The sequence below is a fragment of the Cydia strobilella genome, chromosome 7 (genome assembly GCF_947568885.1).
Source record: "Cydia strobilella chromosome 7, ilCydStro3.1, whole genome shotgun sequence".
In the NCBI taxonomy this organism is placed as follows: Eukaryota; Metazoa; Arthropoda; class Insecta; order Lepidoptera; family Tortricidae; genus Cydia; species Cydia strobilella.
The window spans coordinates 624,324-646,775 of NC_086047.1; the positions used below are offsets into that span (position 1 = coordinate 624,324).

A 22,452-nucleotide genomic window follows, 5' to 3' on the forward strand; every position below is an offset into this window, starting at 1 on the left:
AATGCTATATTTTTTAAAAAGGTCTTTGCACGAGTACCTCGAGTTTACACCTGCTAATACGCGTATGGCTCGCTTTTGCAATTTAAACACTCTGTCAGAATGTGTTGAGTTGCCCCACAGAACGATACCATAGGACATAAGTGAAAATAAATAGGCATAATAGATTTGGAGCAATGCGTCACTGGAGACAACTGGCTTTAGTTTGCGCAGTGCGAATACAGCACTGCCCAGCCTTTCGCACAAGTTGTCAACGTGCCCCTTCCACTTCAGTCCGGCGTCAATAGTAAACCCAAGGAACTTGCATGAGTCACAGCGCGGTATCGGAATCTGCATTTGCGGAATGTTAACCTGGCTACTGGCTGAAAACAACAATACGTTTGATTTTTGGACATTAAGGATGAGGCCGTTTGCCGAAAACCACTCGTGGAGTTGGCTGCATGTATTTGCAATCATTTGCTCCAGCTGCAGGTATGTATGCGCCCTCACCACCACGTTTGTATCATCAGCAAAAAGTGCCATCATACCTTCGGCAACAGAGGTAGGAAGGTCATTAACGAACATTAAGAATAAGGTATTTCCGAGCGACGAGCCCTGTGGTATGCCCAGTTCCAACATGAAGAGGAAGTCTAATTTGATGAGTATAATAAACATGTTTTAATTATTATTTGGTGTTACAGGACAACAGGATCCACTCGATATATCGTTCGTATATGAAAGTTAATTCCTTTTCCGCTTTTAACTCTTACAATACACTGATTTAAACTTTCACAATTTGTACTCATTATTATTCACAACGACGGGACTTAATCGCGTAAAATAAATTTTAAATTTACCTCTGACGTTTCGAGGACGGCGTTGTCGCCGTGGTCTCGGATTTTACGCGATTAAGTCCTGTTGTTGTGAATAATAATTCTTACAATAATAAAATAAATCGCGTTTATATACAACAAACAATAATACATAAATCTTACAAATCTCTCACTACACAAAATAACTACGCCTATGTTATAAGTTGTGAATCGAATCGTTTTTTAATGGGTGTGGTGGAAAACATGTGGCAAATTATACTATTTGTGTATTTTTTGCTAGTAAAATAAATTGCCAACTTGACAAAAAAGAATGAATATAATATAGCAGGGATTAGTAGGTAGAATCTGTATTTATTCAAATGGAAACGAAACTCAATAACATGCGAAAGCAGAAAAAAGCAATATCCTAAAGTACAATAGAGCTGACAGGCCAATTCGAAATTACACTGACATTAGATTGATATTTGAATTATATTATTTAGTTATTGTGCGTCTCGCCCGCGCCAATACGTGTAAAGATAAGTACAAGAAAATGCACGATATTTGAATGACATCAGTTAAGATGTCAGTCCGATATCAGTGTACGTTCGAAATGGCCTGTTAGGGTTTAGGGTGCTAGATCAATCGAGGAAAATGTAACGGCTTTATTTAGATTTTATGAGATGTTGCGTCGTTGATACTTTCATCTTGCTAGACTGACAACAACATGAGACTTGATAATAATATTTACATTTGGTACTGTTTGTTCAATAAACACGAATCAACATGAAATTAATGCAAAAAATTAGAAATCGGCAATTTATTGTACCTAAGTAACAATTTTATAAAGATATTCGAGTTTCATTACGTAAAAACTACCTAAACATACTTTTTATCGCCCAAACCAAATGTAGATACCTATATAGAACACTTTTATTAAATTCCTTTCGTTATAACGAGAATAAAGATGTATAGCAACTATATACCTACCTACAAAAATGCATTGTTTTACGGCGTAAATAACAAAAACTTATTTTTCATGAATTTTTCCATAGCCGTAGCCGCGTGCTGTGACGTCGCAGGCCGGCCGGTGTTTTTTGTATTGGAAATTTTTACACGCTGTCCTAACTAGTTATTTATATTAAAGTTACATGAAAAAATCATTTTATTGTAAAAGTGAGTATAACATATAAAAATTACATCATAATTTCATTGACATCGACTTAGAATAAGTTACACTTGTCCTTGCACTTTTTAAACGTCGTGAAACCGAATTGCACCCGTCTAATCGGGGTATGATGATGATCCCACGCCCACATCTCTAAAAACTTTTGCTTGGAGAACATTCACGGGTAACTAGGTAACTAACGGATAACGATTTAACAACTTATCTTTAGAAATACCTCAAAAGCCACCCGAGAAACTCCTTAGCCCCATTTACTGTTCAAGTTTCCTTTGATTAATATGGAATTACTTAGTGTTCAGCTCGCAATCAAATTAATTCGACGCACGATAACTAAATGACACCATTTAGATATCAGTGTACGTTCTAATTGGCCTGTCATTTTGAATAGCAAATTCATCAAATGTACCATTTTCGAACGAGACGGTGTTTTTTTCACTTTTGCTTTATTTCCAAAATTTCTAGAAAATGCAGTTTTTCAGTTTTACTAGCGTTACACAATTTGATAGTGGAAGAAATAGAAATAGAAATGATTTATTTGATCTGAACACAATACAGAAATTAAACACATAAATCAAGATACGATGAGCAAATAACAAAATGGGGCCCATTCATCATGTGTCATGGTATCTTGTGTTATGAACAGGGACCGGAATACCCTAATCGAGATTTTTAATCGAGTTATTTAAACGCTTATTTTGAGAAACCTTATAATTCGAATTAATTGTATCACTGGTTGAGCTTGTGAAAGATTAACCCGATTTATAATTAATTGCGAATATAGGTTAACGACTGAGCACAAACTAAATTAGTTAACATTCGTAGATTAGATCGAGTTTAGTTAAAATGTATAATCTCCTCGATACAATTAATTTAATCAATTTATAATTCTACTGCGTGATATAAAGGGGCCCACTGACTATCAGTCCGCCGGACGATATCGGCCTGTCAGTTAGAACAAAAATTTGACAGTTCCGAACAACTGACAGGCCGATATCGTCCGGCGGACTGATAGTCAGTGGGCCCCTTTAATCTTGTATTCCATAATGTAAGGTTTAAATTTGCAGACCATTTATCCAAAATCATAGTAAGGCACTGCTGTTTTGACAACATTATTGAAACGCGACACATGGAGTGGTAAAGATGTAACCATGACAACCGACATAATTATGCGCTTAGTTTCAATGAGGGCTATCGTTTTTTTGCTCACCAGTTGGCGCCTCTGTTGATGGTGGTCCACCTTCTTCTTCTTCTTTTAAAATTATGGCTTCAGCCCAGTGGGCTATTTCGCCAGTATCAAGGTATTAAGAGGTTTAAAAACAACAAAAATTGTACGGTTGTACAAGACAGTGTACGGTGATTTGTTAGCTCTTGTAAATCGATAGCTAGACTTTACAAGAAGCACGTGGACTACCGGCCGTTGACTCCAAGATGGTGGTTAAACGCGCTTCAAAATTAATTCTCCATTCACTGCACACTACCACATTAGTTTACTGTATAATAAGCTATCGATATTACACTTTAAACTATATTAATGAGCAAAAAACAAAGTAATTAATCACGATGCTAACTATCAAGATGGCGCTCGAACCGGAAGTCCCCGATGGTGGTCCAAAAGACTAAAGAACAGCTGTCAGTCATTGAAGTGACAAGTGACATTTGACATTTCGAACTATGGAAAAGACCACCATCTACACTAGCGCCCCTAGCGGCGAATTCATACGCGTTAGCCCTCATTAACCAAATCACAAACTCCATCAAAGCGCTTACACAATACCTGTCAGTTAAACGATTAATTCATCATAAGATTCATACTTAGGTGTGCCTGAATTGGTATTGTTTATATTATATGTATGTAACATACAGGTTGGCACAAAATACGTAGACAAAAATATTGAGAATATTAGAATCTTTTACAAAATATCATTAAGAATTAAAATGTATATCATTTAAATAAAATATACAAAACAGCCCGAAAAAGAGATGGCGCGACGGCTTGGACGCATTTTATTCGGATTGGCGGGAAAGTACAAGCGACAGGGTTGAGTGGAGGAAAGGGGGCGCTTTTGCCCAGAAGTGGGACACTAAATTAGGTTAACAAATAAAAAAACGTACATGTGTGTGAACTCGTATGGCCAAAGATAAAGATAAAGAAGTTTCAGCTGGATAAAATAAAACGTACAATCTTTTCGTTTACACTGCTTTCTTTTCTACTTCTACAAAAACAGGCAAAACCGTAAAACCATGAAATGAAATTTTATTTAACTAGACTAGCTGTGCAATAAAATAAATAAGTTAAGGTTAGATGGGGTAAGATAAACACTGGGGAAAGACAAACACTTCTAGGGAATCCTCATACTGTTTCTCTTGCCCCGAGCAAAATAAACTTTATTTGTCTTACCCCACATGACCTTAATATTAATAGAACCATTTTACACAGATCGACCTAGCCCCAAAGTAAGCTCAGTAAGGCTTAAGTGTTGTGGTGACTAGCTCAATAAGGCTTAAGTGTTGTGGGTACTAGACTAGCTCAATAAGGCTTAAGTGTTGTGGGTACTAAACTAGCTCAATAAGGCTTAAGTGTTGTGGGTACTAGACTAGCTCAATAAGGCTTAAGTGTTGTGGGTACTAGACTAGCTCAATAAGGCTTAAGTGTTGTGGGTACTAGACTAGCTCAATAAGGCTTAAGTGTTGTGGGTACTAGACTAGCTCAATAAGGCTTAAGTGTTGTGGGTACTAGACTAGCTCAATAAGGCTTAAGTGTTGTGGGTACTAGACTACGAAAGTTTAAATACGAAGATATAGTATTTATGTGATAATGTCCTGAATAAATATTACCAATTACCGAGATACAGGCTGAAATTTTAACTACCGTTCATACTCTACGTAGTGACTTTATAGGTCATACTGAACAACTTTTATTATGGGACCACTGCCGAAATTGCAAAAAAAAAAAATTAATACAGTTGCTCAAAAAGTGCTACTTTTCGTGGCTGTTTAGCGTGCGGAAAGTTGGTTTTCGCAAACTAGTGCTTTTTACTTTTCCAATTTTTTTAAATTTTTACTTGTTCCAATTCATGACTACTTATTGATCCTTTAAACGTCGTAATCAACATAAAAACCTACTGTTAATGTAAGAATACGAAAAATATGCATATTTCATATTTTATTACTTACCTCTTCATCATTATAAGTATTATAACACGTTTATTTTTTATTGTTGAAAAACCGTTGTCTGAATGGAACGGAACGCCTGTCAAAGAAGAGGCGTATTTTCTTATTGCAAGAATGTTTTAAGTTTTCAAAGGCAACATTCGATATTGTTTTTAACGATATTTAGGTAATAATAATATAATGTTTTAATATTTACAATTGTTTCTGTCTTATAGAACATTTCATTTGAAAAAAAAACTTTCATTGAAGTGGGTTCAATAATAATAACAAAATCTATTCTAGTCGAATAAAAGCTAGAAAAACACCTCATCATAATGTCAATGTCAATGATGTCACAGAATTAATAATATAAAAGTTTCGAATTCCATTCCTTACTTGTTGCTTTTCTTATTTTTTCGCAACTGTATTAAAAAACGTCGTTCGATACACGTGCGGATATGTCATTCTTTACTCGTCCCGAGTCTTGCCACTCGCCTACGGCTCGTGGCAAGATATCTCGGTACTCGTGGTGTAATGACATACTTTCCGCACTAGCATCGAAATGTACTATTGGCTGCATCATACATTCCGGCTGATGTGATGCTGCTGATTGCTATGGGACAGCCAACAAATTTTTCGCGATTTGGTCATTGGTCCCATAATAAAAGTTTCTCGGTATGACCTATAAAGTCACTACGCAGTTTGAACGGTGGATGAAATTTTCGCCCTGTAGTACTGCCAAACTTGCAATTATTTTGATCACCCAACTATGCTAGCTAAATTGAGATGATTTCTGATTTCTAAATTAGCTCCATTGTTTACCTATACGTGACTCTTAATACATTTTGGCATATAAGCTGAGCGGTTTATTATGTTAATAACATAGTGTGATTAAAAAGTTAAAAGCGAGAAAAATCTGCACGTGAATACGTTTTAAACGTAATTTCTGTTTGTTTTATCATGATTTCTTAAAACAGGGCCTTATTTTTATTAACAAAGTTGTAGAATTCAAGAGTATTTGCGTTATATGCCAATAAATTTTTAAATAAAAATTAAATGTTTAATTAATTAAATGAAGCAAATAATCAAGTTTTAGCTAGAGTTAGTATTTTAGTAGCCTATCCCCTAATAGTCAATAATTATAAACTTCTAAAATTTAGTTTACTGCAACCAACAACTGCATTGCGTATCGCAAATTGCAATCAATAAACCTGCAATCAATTTATTTACAATAACGTCTAAGCACTTTTTAGAAACATAAGTGCAATTTCACACCACAAGTCACTCACGTTCGCGGGCATAGAACGAAAGCAAAGTTGACGAAACTGCGAACACGCCCGCTTTTCGTCGCTGTCTGAGATCAACTGAACACGCTTGGCGCTGAAAATGTTTTCGCTATATCTCCTTGCAATTGCCATTGCTTTACGAGACAACATTTCCATCTGCACTACTTAAATGGTTAGCAGTCCTCAACTGTGCGTTTCTCCAGAAAATTCCTGCCTCGCACAGCTAAACTGTGGAATGAACTGTGGTATTTCCGGACCGATACGACTCAAACCTTTAAGAAAAGATTTTATCCCCATCTTAAAGGCCGACAATACACTTATATCCTTACTGGGGGCGACGGATTTGTCTGCTCGTTTGCCTCTATATCATAAGAAAAAAATATCACAAAAAAAAACTGATGTTGAAATTTGATTCCTCACAAATCTCACAATTAAATAAAAAAACTGACCAAGTGCGAGTCGGACTCGCGCACGAAGGGTTCCGTACGCAAAAAACGGCAAAAAAAATCACGTTTGTTGTGTGGGAGCCCCACTTAAATATTTATTTTATTCTGTTTTAAGTATTTGTGGTTATAGCGGCAACAGAAATATAACATCTGTGAAAATTTCAACTGTCTAGCTATCACGGTTCATGAGATACAGCCTGGTGACAGACGGACAGACAGACGGACAGCGGAGTCTTAGTAATAGGGTCCCGTTTTTACCCTTTGGGTACGGAACCCTAAAAATATTGACAGTCAAACTAATAAACTGAAATAAATGTCATATACTAAGAAAAAGTGACCAAGGCCTCCAGTGCCCTAGGCTGGAATCGAACCAGCGTGCCGTGCGTGTGCCGAATGTAAATGGCACAAACCCCTGCCGCGATAGCAGAGGACGCTGGGAGACAGACGGACAGACAGCGGAATCTTAGTTATAAGGTCCCGTTTTTACCCTTTGAGTACGGAACCCTAAAAAAGGTTGTGTAAGTTCGTTTAACTCGCGTACCGAGGTTCAATTATCTTAGTAGTTCTCGAGATATTTAGCGATGTGACAGACTGCGAGGTGGAAACAGTCGCAAATAAGGGCTCCTTCCTAACTACGATACGATACGACGATCGGTCGCCTAACAAAGTAAATGAACATATGTAGGTACACTACATATGACCCGGATTGCCACCATGGAGGATGGAGGGTTTACGCAATGTGTGGTCGGGACGGTGTAGTTTGTACTAATTAAGGAGTTAGCTTTAGCACCGTTGTCTAAGTAGATAGCCTAGCGATCGGAATTAACACCATACAGGGTTTACACAATGTGTGATCGTGACTATCGTCCCTAGAGCAAGGTGATAGCTTGGAGCTGACCCGGTAGTCAACTTATTTGGTTCGTGACCCAGCGACCTTTTATACCACTCGACGGAGTGGGTGAAGCGATGCTCTCAGGGCTCGGCGTCACCTCGCGGTGAGGGTGTTGGGCGCGCGAATCTGGAGCGCCCGACAATTGCATCGTAGACAAAAAATGGAGTGGCGTCGGCATCACTGAAATGCGCGACCGTTGCAATGCAGAAAAATGGCGTGGCGCCGGTGCTAGTGGAAGAGCCGGCGAGATCTATTACCTGCGTTACCTACGCGTCGAGGTCATTTTGGGTCGAGGTCGAGTTTGCTGGTACTACAGTTTCGCAGTGAAGCTAAATAAAAGTGTGTAATAAAAATAAAATGCTGTTTTCGGTATACTGTACTGAAAAAAAATTATTATCAATTTTTTTAACATGCAGAAACGTCTGCGAGCGATACTCCAAATTTTATATTAAAGAAAAAAAAAATGGAAAAAGTTACACTTCCGGCAGGATTTGAACCCGCAACCTCCGCAATCCGTGCGTTGCTCTTAACCAATTGAGCTACGGAAGCCTACCAGAACTTGCAAATCTTTCCATTCCTTCCCTTATGTATACACGCCTTTGGGGTGGCGTCAAGCGACATCTTCCGTAAGACGATTACATCTTTTTAACGGCACCGGAGTCTCAAGTTGCATTGAGAATTCACCAGTAACAATGTGCTAACCCATACTAAAATAATTTTTTTAACATGCAGAAACGTCTGCGAGCGATACTCCAAATTTTATATTAAAGGAAAAATGGAAAAAGTTACACTTCCGGCAGGATTTGAACCCGCAACCTCCGCAATCCGTGCGTTGCTCTTAACCAATTGAGCTACGGAAGCCTACCAGAACTTGCAAATCTTTCCATTCCTTCCCTTATGTATACACGCCTTTGGGGTGGCGTCAATCTGTCGTTCTGGTAGGCTTTCGTAGCTCAATTGGTTAAGAGCAACGCACGGATTGCGGAGGTTGCGGGTTCAAATCCTGCCGGAAGTGTAACCTTTTCCAAAATTTATTATGTATATATATATATTCAGGGATTTCTTACTAGTTTTAATTAATGTAAGTAAAAATATATATTAATGTTGTAAAATCTCTTTATTTACATACAAGATATATACAGTGGTAGCTTTGGACACTAGGTGAACATGTCAGCCTCATAGGTACTTTCATAGTTCCCTACTCAAGGGAGAGGTCAAAAAAGTGGTAAAAAAAAGTTTTAATTGGCTTACCAACACCTATTTCTAATTTCAATGCCTACTTGGCAGTTTCTAACTAAACAACCTTATGTAGGTAAATGCAAATTCTCCGCGCTCCCAATTAAAAGTTCTACGAGGGTTGTGTAATACTGTTTTAGGGCACTTTTTTGAATGTTAAAATATATTTTAGATAAATAAGTAGGTATCTAAGCTTAGATCGCTTGATTCAAGGCTATCCTTAGGTACTTATTAAAAACAAGTTGTATTAGAGGTATGGTAAAGCTTATTACTTATTAAAAAGTTTTAAAAACTTAAATTTTATGATAAATACATTTTCGCAAAAGTAAATTAAAACTTATATAACTACCTTATTACACCTATTATGCCTAAATGGTTGTTTGTACATGAATGGAGTGAGCACTAAGCTTACTTATTTCCATTAGAGATGAACTATAAGCCAAGTCAACGGCAGTAAACTAGTAATTAAGTTCATTTGACCTCTACCCGTACCTATACTGCAAGCCTCCGATTTCTCTGAATTTACTTTCCATTAGTTAGTTGCGAGGGCTGCATCCGACTTTAAAACTTCCTTTATTGGTCTACAGCAAATAAACAGCTTATTTACAATACAAACGGTGGCCTGCTAACGCTATACAAGCTATTTCAATGTCGTAAGGTCTCTTTGCGTTTGGCTAAACGATGGAATAAGTTCGTCTCGGGGGCGCGAATTGAAAGCGAGGTTAAACGTGCGTATTTTACAGTCTTGTTAGACACTCGTTGTATTTCATGACGCGTAAAGTGGATGCTTTTTTCGGGGACATTAACCGGTTAGATGAACTTTAGAAACGATAGGTACAATCGCGGACATTCCCGGTGAACCACCTTAAGGGCAAAAATCGTTTAAACGTCTTGCAGACGGTCAGGCGATATCATAAAATGACATGGCACTTAAAAATGTGGGTGTTGAAAAAAAAAGTTAGCTCAGGTAGTTGCTTGTCGTCCATTGTCTTTGTGATGGCCAGCATTTGCAAACTAAGGTAAGGATTCCAAAAAGCATTCTAATTATCTTTATGGGGAGGCGAAGCTTGGCCTGAACAACAACAACTAGTAAACTGTCCTTACTACCTATTGTTTGTCTCATTACCTGTTTTTACCCTTTTCATCATTAAGATAAAGAATCTTAAATATCGTAATTGGTTATCTCTATGGCAGAGTTTAGCTCGCTCGTAAGGATCGAGGTATAATGTTCTGAAGTGGTTCACCGGCAATGTCCCCGATTGTACTTAGAACTTAAGGAAAAGTATTTTTTTTTTATGATAAAGCAGTCAAACGAGCAGACGAGTCGCCTGATTACAATTAAGTACCGTCGCCCGTGGACACCTTTTCTTGAAGGTTTGAAGGTCGTATCATAAAAACAAAGGCACAGTTGAGGTATATCTAAGTGGTTAAGACTACTTAAGACTGTTGTGAATGTAGTCGCGTAGAGCGATAGTGGAAAGAAGCGGCAGGGATTAATCCGAAACAATTCGCCCCCGTTATATATGCAATCAAGAAATATATTTATACAACTGAAGTAGGAATACTTCGGTTTATTTGTAGTTCTAAGACAGCAATATTGTGGATCTTCGTAGCATAAAAAGCAAAGCGTATTTTCGTGGAGCGTGAAGAATGCTGCATAATAAGGTTTTATGCGAAGGTCCATGCCAAACGGATTTTTCATATTCTCGCGCGGCGACCCGAATTTTTTTGGTTTTGTACAAGGAGTAAGAAATGTTTTATTATTTTTCATGCTGTGTATATTTAATGTAGACGTACTTTTTGGTAAACAAGTTTGAACTGAAATATATCATTAATACTAGTATTTAAATACTTTTAAAAAACCGGCCAAGTGCGAGTCGGACTCGCACACGTCGGGTTCTGTAAAAATTTAACGTATTTTTTATTTTTTGTTATATTTTTCTGTATAGTTTACAGATTTTTTCCTGTGCTTATAGTGTAAGACGAAATTACTTGCTAAATTTCATATTTCTAGGACAACGGGAAGTACCCTATTCATTTTGATTCCCTTGAGAGTATCCTTTTTTTACGTTCTTAGAAGTTTCATTTTGTCACAGCTTAAGGGACTATAGACCTAAGGTATAGTATATGGCTTTAATTTCAACTCTATACCTCCACGCGTTCCCAAGATAAAGGGTTTTGACAGACAGACGGACGGACAACAAAGTGATCCTATGGGTTCCGTTTTTTCCACTAATGAGTGGTCGAGGGTCGAGGCAGGAATTGAATCGGCGTCTGAAGCTTAAGCGGCTATCGCCCTGACCACTAGGCCACCCGGTCACGTCGGTACCCGTCACAAATTCTCAAGTAGGTACTCTAGGTACATGCAATCTTTGAAATTCTAGGCGCCTTTGAACAATACCTGCTTGGACCTTCTATAAGGTCCAAGCAGATACATAATTCCACTCACTAGTGGAAAAAACGGAACCCATAGGATCACTTTGTTGTCCGTCCGTCTGTCTGTCAAAACCCTTTATCTTGGGAACGCGTGGAGGTATAGAGTTGAAATTAAAGCCATATACTATACACCGTGTTTTTTTTTATTTCCGTTAATTTTAAGGGGAGATTCTTCAGGTTAAATAAAGTTAAATTCTCTAAGAAACTAGTATTTTAACTCTTACAGTTTTTGAGATATTCAATAAATAAATTTAATTGCTGAGCCTGTGTAAAAGATTCTTCATTGCCTTCAAATTATATTTATTTTTTAAGTTTCGTCAGTAAAGAGTTTTCCATTGATAGCTATTCACTACAAGAAGGTTACTGAGGTGAGTTAGTTTGACAATTCCGACATTACCTACTTTTCTTTCATTACGTGTCACACTAACTTTTACGTAACTCTAAAGGACCTTTTACAATGCAATATTCATTTATTTTGTATGAAGAAGGAAAAAAATATTTTTTTTCGAATTTTACAAAAAGCGATATGATATACCAGGTAGCTTCTATTAATGTACCAAGCAACGTGTCGAATTTAACGAAAATAAAAAAAAAACACGGTGTATACCAAATTTAGAATTATTTGAATTTATAATTACGACTGACATGATATATTATTGTATTTCCGTTTTCGCTTTAAGATATATGTATGCTATGATTTGTTTTTATGTTTAAACGATGTTTACTTTTGTAATTTTATTTTATGTACTCTGGACGTGTAATTTATTTTATCAATAAATATATAATTATGAATAATATGAATATAATTCCGTACGATATAGCGAGATGCTGCTGCTTTCTATACAACTAGGGAATAAATTAAACCTTATTTATTAAATATTTTGAATTGCGTTTTTAAGTAGTAGTATATAAATTATGAAGTGACATAGACGTCATATACTAAAGAAAAAGTGACCAAGCCCTCCAGTGGCCAAGGCCGAACCGGAGTTTTCAGGGTGCGTAGCCAACGTGAAATCGTTAACGCTCCGTAGCGAACGAAACACAACTGTCACTGTCGCACTAGTGTAGAAGAGTGATAGAGAGAGATGACTACGATACACTATGGAGCGTTAAAGATTGGCACGTTGGCTACGCGCCCTCTTACACAGCTAACGTCCTGACTAACTAGGCCACCCCGCCAGTGACAGTGGCGAATATTTAATAAAGTAATTTAAATTGTTCCACAGTTGTAAACAATTTTAATTTTGGCATGTAATGAAGACACAGCGAGGATACTCGTTTTTGACATTTCTCACCGTAGCTCGTAGTATAAAGTTTGTACTATAATCTTTTTTTAAGTTTTGTAATAATCGAATTTAAACTGTTGTGAGACTTGTGAGACATACTAACATTAAATAATTTCACGGTGTAGACTCACTTGTTTTAGTCACTCGCGCGACATGTTTCGGAGTGCCTAGGTCTCCTTTCCTCCTTCAGTACGCAATACACGGTCGTCGTGAACGCTGCTCGCACTATTAGTGCTTGAGAAAGGAGACCTAGGCTCTCCGAAACATGTCGCGCGAGTGACTAAAACAAGTGAGTCTAATTATTTATTATTACGAGCCCACTGTGTCTCACTGCTGGGCAAAGGCCTCCCCCCTCTTCTTCCACTCCTCCCGGTTTTGAGCTATATCTGGCCAGTCACTCAAAAAGGAGTCCAAGTTATCCCGCCATCGCCGACGAGGTCTGCCGGATCCCCGGTTTGACTCTTGGGGCACCCATTCTGTGGTTATTTTGGCCCACATGTCATTCGGCATGCGGCAGACATGACCAGCCCAGTCCCACTTTGACTTGGACGCTTTCCGAGCTACATTTATTATTTGAGTTTTAGAGCGCAGCGTGGTGTTCCGGATGTCCGGAGTCTTAACCGTGAAATTATTTAATCTTTGTAATAATAACGAACGTACACTACAGTCCAGTGTACTTTACAGTCTTGACATAAATTTGCGTCACTTGAAGTAGTATTATGAATAAAACCCTACTATTAATGAATTAGGAAGTAAATTTGAATGCTGATTAAAACTGATGCCGTCTGACTTTTCAGGATCGTGACTGGGAATGAAAATAAATTCCTTTTTATGAAATAAGGTATCAGAAATTAAAATAGAAAATATACCGTTCTAATTCCCCTATTTTTAAACAAAATTAAAAAACCGGCCAAGTGCGAGTCGGACTCACACACGAAGGGTTCCGTACCATTAACTAGGTATAAAAACGGTCACAATACTGACCTCGCCCGACGTTGCTTAACTTCGGTCAAAAATCACGTTTGTTGTATGGGAGCCCCACTTAAATCTCTATTTTATTCTGTTTTTAGTATTTATTGTTATAGCGGCAACCAAAATACATCATCTGTGAAAATTTCAGCTGTCTAGCTATCACAGATCACGAGATACAGCCTGGTGACAGACGGACAGACAGACGGACAGCGGAGTCTTAGTAATAGGGTCCCGTTTTTACCCTTTGGGTACGGAACCCTAAAAATATTGACAGTCAAACTAATAAACTGAAATGTCATAATACTAAGAAAAAGTGACCAAGGCCTCCAGTACCCCAGGCTGGAATCGAACCAGCGTGCCGTGCGTGTGCCGAATGTAAATGGCACAGGCCCCTGCCGCGATAGCAGAGGACGCTGGTTTGATTCCAGCCTGGGGTACTGGAGGCCTTGGTCACTTTTTCTTAGTATATGACATTTTTTCAGTTTATAATTTGTATAGTAGTGTTTCTACTTAAAATAAAAACAAATTAAAATATATGTAAATAATTTAATTTGTTCTAATACTAAATATATTAATAACGGGTCACTCACGTATTTTAAGTCGAAAAACGCTCGATATGTTTCACGGAGAAGAGGAGGTTTAATATGTCTGTGTCTCACGGAAGTTTTGTTATTAAAATTGTTCTAATACTTCTAACAGTAGTCAAACTAATCTTAAATTATTTATTAAGAAACAAACAGTCTTATATGTATATTAGTAGGTATTTCTAAAAATAATTAAAATCAAAATTACAAACTAAATTAAAAACTAAACTTAAAAATAAACTATAAATAGAAAATTTGCCCCAAATCACCGTCTATTGGTACCGTCTAACTAATCTTTATTTCATGTGTATCTATTTTTTTTTCGTAAATCAAACTTTCTAAGCTACGTATCTTTGGTAATTAGTAGAAAAGCTACTTGAAGTACTTAAACAAAAAAACTTAATTCCATTAAGACTCACAAAAACCCATTTAGTGGTTTATTTTTAGGGTTCCGTACCTCAAAAGGAAAAAACGGAACCCTTATAGGATCACTCGTGCGTCTGTCTGTCCGTTTGTCACAGCCTATTTCGTATGTACGAACTTTCACTTTGGCAAAGTAAACACATCCACTATTTTATATTGTAAGATTGTATTTTTAGTTTTTGTTATGTAATCACGTTGATTTTCTTTTGCTTGTACCAAATACTAGTGTTATATATTATTTTTTTATATAAATAATACATTAATCAGCACATGTACGACATGGCCCTCTATGTCATCATGACATCTCACCGGCAGATTAGATGGCGCTGATCGCCGCCCATTCGCCGCCGCAAAGTCGCGTTCTGTGTTTTAAAATAGGGCCGTGTCGTACAGCAGAGCTGCGTTCGTTCGTGGCCCTCAAAATGGTTTCGCCGGAAGATCAGCGCTGACTTTTGGGTTAGCATTATGCTGAGGCGGGACCATTTCGTGGTAAACTATTTATTTTTATGTTTATATTTCTTTGTTCTTTTATACTTTTGTATGTCATAGTTTATCACGAATAAATGCGATGATTCTGATGATTCTGATTCTGATTCCTATTTTCTCCGAAACTACTGGACCAATTAAGTTGACATTTGGTATACTACATATGTAAGTTTGTGACCCAAAGACGGACATGTAACGTAAACAAATGAATTTTAAACATGGGGGCCACTTTTGGGGGGCAAATGAGAAAAATTAAAAAATAAAGTTTTTCAAACTATATCGTGTTACATATCAAATGAAAGAGCTCGTTGTGAAAATCTCAAATATATTTTTTTTATAATTTTAGGATAAATAATTTAGAAGTTATTCATGAAATTAGGCAAAAAATGACCATTCCCCCCCTTTATCTCCGAAACTACTGGGTCTAAAATTTTGAAAAAAATTGACAAAATAGATCTTTACCTATAGATTACAGGAAAACCTTTTAGAAATTGCAGTCAAGCGTGAGTCGGACTTAATTACTTAGTTTTTGATCGGACCCCTACGGGTTTTTTAAAGACATTTCACTCACGTTTAACATAAAAAATAGATTGTTTAAATTGTGTAATATACGGAACCCTTGGAACGCGAGTCCGACTCGCACTTGGCCGGTTTTTGTTATCTTAATTAGCTTTTAATGGATTTTATTGAAAGCTTTTTCATTTGTACTAATTTCATTCGTTCATTATTTACCAAAGCATTCATTAAAATACTTAAAAACTGTGCACTTTAAACAACAATCTTTATTTCAGTAGGTGTTATTTACACGAAAGGATTCATGTGGTACCTACTCGGCGGTGCCATCGCCAAAGGTAGCTTTCGTTTGTAAGACTTTCTTTAGATAAGATAAGATAAGTTAAGATAAGATAAGATAAGATAAGATAAGATAAGATAAGATAAGATAATCATTTATTGCATAATTATCGGTTGTTACAGAAAGGTGGATTACATGACATGTATTTTAGTGGAATCACTATAATTTGCCTTAAGGCGTACAATATTTGTTTACTTAAATCTATATTACCTAGCTATGTATTTGTACTATTTACAATGTTTTCATTTGCCATATTTTGCTTTTAAGCCTAATTTTACATAATAAGAAAAAATAAGGCAAGTGCTGTATAATATAAAATTACCAATTTGTAAAGAAATCTATAATGAAAAAATCATTTACATTGTAAGGCATCTTTTTTTTTCAATACTTTTACGAAACATTATTTATTTGTTTATTTAAACTTTATTGCACAAAATATTTGTTACATTAGAAGCACTTGGCTTTTGCTTTCCCACGAAGTGTGATTTGGTTGAGTGCTAATTTTTTTTTTTTGTTTTTTTTTTTGCACTTGATATATATATTTAATATTTATTTAGTAGTATATATTTATGTATGCTCGTACATATTTATTTTATTGTATAATGCTATTGATGTATTTTAATTATTCGTAAACGTTAATATTGTAGTTTTCCTTTTTAAATATTATTGTACGTTCTATAAGTTCGCCTTTGTACCTAAATTTATATTAATTTCATGTTAACAATTTTTTTTTGTACAATAAAGTCATTTACTACTACTACTTGGTCATAAGGCACATATGACCAAGTTTTTTACTATCCGGTCACGTAGTATTTGAACTAAAGTAGCCGTGTCTTGAATACAACTTGGTTCATGAAAAAAAAAGTTAGCGGCAAGGTGACAGGAGTCCGGTTCGGAGGTAACAACTTTTTACGGTTTTGATACGACCTCGAAGAACGCTCACACTGATAATGTGCAAGAATTTTATAGTAAATTTAACATAAAATAATTCACATAGTATTATTTTATTGACATTTTTGTATTTTGGATTTTTAATGTTTTTTTGACATTTAGATTTTTGACATTTATATTATTAGAGGAGAAATCACCATACATCATTAAATAAAGGATTTAATACATAAAACCACGGAAAACAGGCATAGCTTAGGTAAATCACACTCCGACGCCGCAATGGCGAGCGATCCTCGTTTGACAGTTCGGGACGCGCCACACGTAGTGTGACCATCGACACCAATCGTAGGGCTGCACCCGAGCAATCCACATAATTGGTTATCAGCATATATTACTATATTTTATTTCTTAATGTGTGATTTTGTTATATAATTCAGGGTGTTGTGTATTTTTTAATTTTATTTGTATTGTAAATTTTGACATGTGTTTTTGACATTAAAGATTGATTGATTAATTGATTGATGTGAAATGAAGTGAAAATCGTGCGTGATGCACGCCAATTACCGAGACGAGCGTCAAGGTCGTATCAAAACCAGTTCAAAATCTTTAATAGCCTCCTAGCCTGGTCGGTAGTGACTGCCTGCGAAGCAGAAGGTCCCGGGTTCGAATCCAGGTAAAGGTATTTGTTGATTTGTAAGTCTAAACCGTAAAAATATTTAATATTAGTATGTCTCACAACAGTTTAAATCGATTCGGGTATTTGTTTGTGTTTAACACGAATAAATAAGGTACAAAAACAATAAATAAATAAAAAATATTACAATAAATCTAAATAAAAATAAAACTAAACCAAACTAAATCTATAAAAGGCCCCTGCGGCAAGGTCCCGAAGATGCTGGCTGCGTTACCCCGCTGAACTGCCAGACTGATGCGTTGAGTTGAGCGAGGTAACTGCCGGTTCTCCGGCAGAAAGGTCTCCAAAGAGACTCAGAGCCCCAGAACCCCACGGCCCAGGGTCTATGTATCTACGTATGTATTTATCTATGTAAGCATGTATATAAGTACTCATCTAGTGCCTACTTAGTACTTACCCATAGTACAAGCTTTGCTTAAATTAAATTAAATATCTTTAATTTTCAAGCAACTAAGACACACTAACATACATAAAATAATAAAAATAAGTTACAATAATAAAAATCTTAATAGCTAAATAAAAATCATCTAGGCGACACAATTTTCTGTAGCGTCACCTATTCCGGTGTAGGATTCGGCAGTTTTTTTAATACTACGTCGGTGGCAAACAAGCATACGGCCAGCCTGATGTTAAGCAGTGTCCGTAGCCTATGTACGCCTGCAACTCCAGAGGAGTTACAATCGCTTTGCCGACCCTACCACCGGACCTTCGTTGAGCTCTCTGGCAACCTTACTCACCGACAGGAACACAACACTATGAGTAGGGTCTAGTGTTATTTGGCTGCGATTTACATTCCCACGGTACTAGAAGATTAGAAGTCTCTTAGTTTGGGGTTAGGTTAAACTGTGTAAGATCCCCAAATATTTATTTAGAATCGACCTCCGTTCAATTTTCATCACCCTCAGACTAAGCGCTATCAATATTTTATTGCTTTTTTCCCCTAACTGTAAAGTCAAGGATGGAAGGATACAGAGCCGGAGCAGGAGCATCGCCGTCGAGTCGCTTGCCTATCGGTGTTCTATCGGATACATTCCGGGGAGTGCGCATAGGAACTGCACGACTTGATCCCACCTTCCCCTTTCCATCATCGGACATCCAGGCGCGGGGAGCGAATGCACCCGTTCGTGGTCCACATTTCATTTGTTCGGACGAAACGTTTTACCTCCTCCTTTTTGGTACGGACGGCTAATGAATGGAATGCGCTCCCGCCATCTGTATTCCCTGATCAATATGACCTCGGTCTCTTTAAAACAAGAGTGAATAGGCTGTTACTGAACAGGTGAGCTCCATCTTAGGCCTTGTCTTCACTTTCCATCAGTTTATAATAAATAAATAAAAACTCATGTTTTATTTCAGCTCACAATGCGTTCACGTCTCCACCAGACGCTTTCAAAAAAGCTGAACGCGTTTTGCGACCACTGTACGCTCCATGGGGCGTATTACCTGAAGAAAGGAAAAGGCACTGTCGTGCTGTGGAGCCTCATAATTGTGGCTGGCTTTACGCTGTGGGGCGTGCTTGGGCACATGATCTATCAGAAGTATAGCTCCGACCCCACCGTCACTGTGGTAAATATTTTCCCGGGAGTGACGAAAGTGCGACTTTTCTCGCTCCAGGGAGTGAAACAAAGTAGCTTTTTAATTTAGTGAAGGCCCTGAACTGCCACTTCTTACTTTTTATTTTTATTCTGTGTAATTCGAAATACATTTTTATCTTTAATATGTTCTCACTACTGAGGTGAAAAATTATGTGTGCAACACGAGAGCAAAGTTATTTTACATCTCGTGTTTTTGAGTCCCTCGCTACGCTCAAGATTCTAACTTAGATTTTAATTCTTAATTATTAATAATTAAATTCTAACTTCAATTATAATATCTTTCGCTTTCTCGGGACTCAAAATAGACACTCGCAAGAAAAACCAACTTTCCTCTCTTGTTGCACAAATAACTATTGTATTGTAGAAGCTTTTATTTAGCTTGCAATGTTTGTTAGTGTCATATCTTGCACGCTAGATTAGACCCAATTCCCATTATAAGATTGAGCTGAAACTTCACTTACATACGTAAGTTGGGTGATAATGTAATATTATGGTACCATTGAGCTGATCTCATAATGGATACCGGAGGTGGCCTATGACCACCAACTATGATAAAAAAAAATGTTATAGGAGGCAAACGAGCTGACGGATTACCTGATGGTAAGCGATCACCGCCGCCCATGGACACCCGCAACACCAGAGGGGTTGTGAGTGCGTTGCCAGCCTTTAAGATGGGAGTACGCTCTTTTCTTGAAAGTTTGAAGGCGGCAGTTCATTCCGCAGTTTAGCTGTGCGAGGCTGGAAGTTTCTGGACGCACAGTTGAGGACTGCCAACCATCTAAGTGGTGAGGATGGTAATGTTGTTACGTAGAACGATAGCATAACGCAACCTCATTGTGTTTGGCTTTGTTAGAATTGTATTAAGTATTAGTTGACTGTTGAAAGAAAAGTACAGTGGGCGATTCGAGCTTGCATAAAAAATTAAATTTTTAACAAAAATCTTATTTAAATTAAGACGAAAGTGGACGAATGCGCGACAACGCCTTTTCATACAAATGTAGTCCCTATTTTTCTCTCTGGATATTAACATTAGATGAAATAATTTACACAATTGGATATGGATTATGGAGTAACCACAGCTATGTCCTTTTATTAGTTTTTTTCGACTTTTTAATGATTTTCAGTTAGGTTAGGAATTTGTTTTTCGCTCGTAACTTTTATAAAAGATCGAAAAATTGCGTAACAATATTTTCCAAAATGACAATATCTAGAAGGGAAAATGGGAACTACGTTTGTATGGAGAAATCCCCGTAAGAACGGTACGTTTCGTTTTATTTTATAGGTGGAGTCCACCTACTACGGAACTGACCAGATTCCCTTTCCATCATTCATGATATGCGACCCAATGCCACTGTATGGACCTAAAGCGGGGAACGTATCTCGTATATTGTAGGTGTATAATACTTTAACAAAATAATATTTTACAGTACGTTATGGTGCTACTTTACCACACTAGTGCGATAATTAGCACATTACTACAGAATAAATAATAGTGCTACCGTACAGAAATAATTAATAATTGTTTTAGCAACAGCCGAGGTTATGGTGCCAGTCAGATAAACGACTTTTTTGACAGTTTTATTGAGATTCATGATGTTCATTATATGCCGCCAACGCATGTCAGGAAAATGCATGCTCTTCTGCAAGATCTTGGATTTACTCTGGAGATATTATTATTTGAAATGGTAAGAAACATCTTTTTTAATACAGTTGCTCAAAAAGTGCTACTTTTCGTGGCTGTTTAGCGTGCGGAAAGTTGGTTTTCGCGAACTAGTGCTTATTACTTTTCCAAATTTTTTAAATTTATCCTTGTTCCAATTCATGACTACTTATTGATCAGTGTTAATATTAGTTCCCTTTAAACGTCGTAATCAACATAAAAACCTACTGTTAATGTAAGAATACGAAAAATATGCATATTTCATATTTTATTACTTACCTCTTCATCATTATAAGTATTATTATACGTTTATTTTTTAATGTTGAAAAACCGTTCTTAATAAGTTGTCTGAATGGAACGGAGCGCCTGTCAAAGAAGAGGCGTCGTAAATAAAAATAATAATAATCGTAAATAACGATATTTAGGTAATAATAGTACATTGTTTTAATATTTACAACTGTTTCTGTCTTATAGAACATGCATTTGAAAAAAAATCTTTCATTGAAGTGGGTTCAATAATAATAACAAAATCTATTCTAGTCGAATAAAAGCTAGAAAAACACCTCTTCATACTGTCAATGGTAATGATGTCACAGAATGAATAATATAAAAGTTTCGAATTCCATTTCTTGCTTGCTTTTGTTGCTTTTCTTATTTTTTCGCAACTGTATTAAAAAAACGTCGTTCGATACACGTGCGGAAATGTCACTTTACTCGTCCCGAGTCTTGCCACGAGCCGTAGGCGAGTGGCAAGATATCTCGGTACTCGTGAAGTAATGACATACTTTCCGTACTAGCATCGAAATGTACTATTACATTTGACTGTCTTCTAGCCTAGTCGGTCGGTAGTGACCTAGTGACCCTGCCTATGAAGCAGGAGGTCCCGGGTTCGAATCCCGGTCAAGGCATTTATTTAATTCAGAAATAATATCAGACATTAGCGTCCTTATTTATTTCTCTAAGATTATAAATCACTTAAAGCGAGAAACAAACAAAGTTTTACTAGACTTATATTGACCGGGATATAGACCGTATTTTTTTATAAACATTTATTTACATACAAGATATATACAGTGGTACTACGTAAACGAAATTAATAACTAGCTTAAATCTAAAATAGGCCCTTGAGGCATTGTACCAAGGATGCTGGCGGCATTTCCCCGCTGTATCGCAATGCTGATACGTTGTGCGAGAAAGGCGCCAGCTCTTCGGTCACCAGTTACGTCAACCAGACGCTTCGCGATTTCTGCAAACAACTTATGCGCGCTGGGACCCCATGGACCTAGAGTTTCAACTCCAAATGGAACGAAAAATTAATTATTATTATTAACCGTAATTACCTTTTGTGTTATTTATAAGTTCCCGATATTTCGACGCTATCCTTTTATTTTATTTTATCAATCAATATTTTATTGCAAATTCACAAAGTAATTGTACAGGTGGTAAACTTATAAGCTAGGTCTTTGTGAACCCTGTTGGGCACTGCAATATACTATAACTATAATTTACAATTCCAAGGCGAGGAGAATTTTTGATTAATTATTTTAACATACAATAATTATAAGCAAATGTAAAAATAAGAATTAAA

The 22,452-nt window shown here is 36.8% G+C and overlaps 1 protein-coding gene across 1 annotated transcript; it reads left to right on the forward strand.

Moving 5' to 3' along the window:
- The first annotated feature begins 18,952 nt into the window (after positions 1-18,952).
- On the forward strand, positions 18,953-20,597 carry LOC134742697 (uncharacterized). Its single transcript, XM_063675888.1, has 2 exons — positions 18,953-19,175; positions 20,487-20,597. The coding sequence occupies exons 1-2, from the start codon at positions 18,972-18,974 to the stop codon at positions 20,595-20,597; spliced, it is 315 nt and encodes a 104-aa protein (XP_063531958.1). The 5' UTR covers positions 18,953-18,971.
- Positions 20,598-22,452: the final 1,855 nt, after the last annotated feature.

Bases quoted from the DNA above. Each gene is read 5' to 3' on its own strand.
- LOC134742697 (XM_063675888.1), top strand. From the start codon at position 18,972: ATGCGTTCACGTCTCCACCAGACGCTTTCAAAAAAGCTGAACGCGTTT. The intron at 19,176-20,486 runs GTAAATATTTTC...TTTATTTTATAG, and splicing joins CCGACCCCACCGTCACTGTG to GTGGAGTCCACCTACTACGG.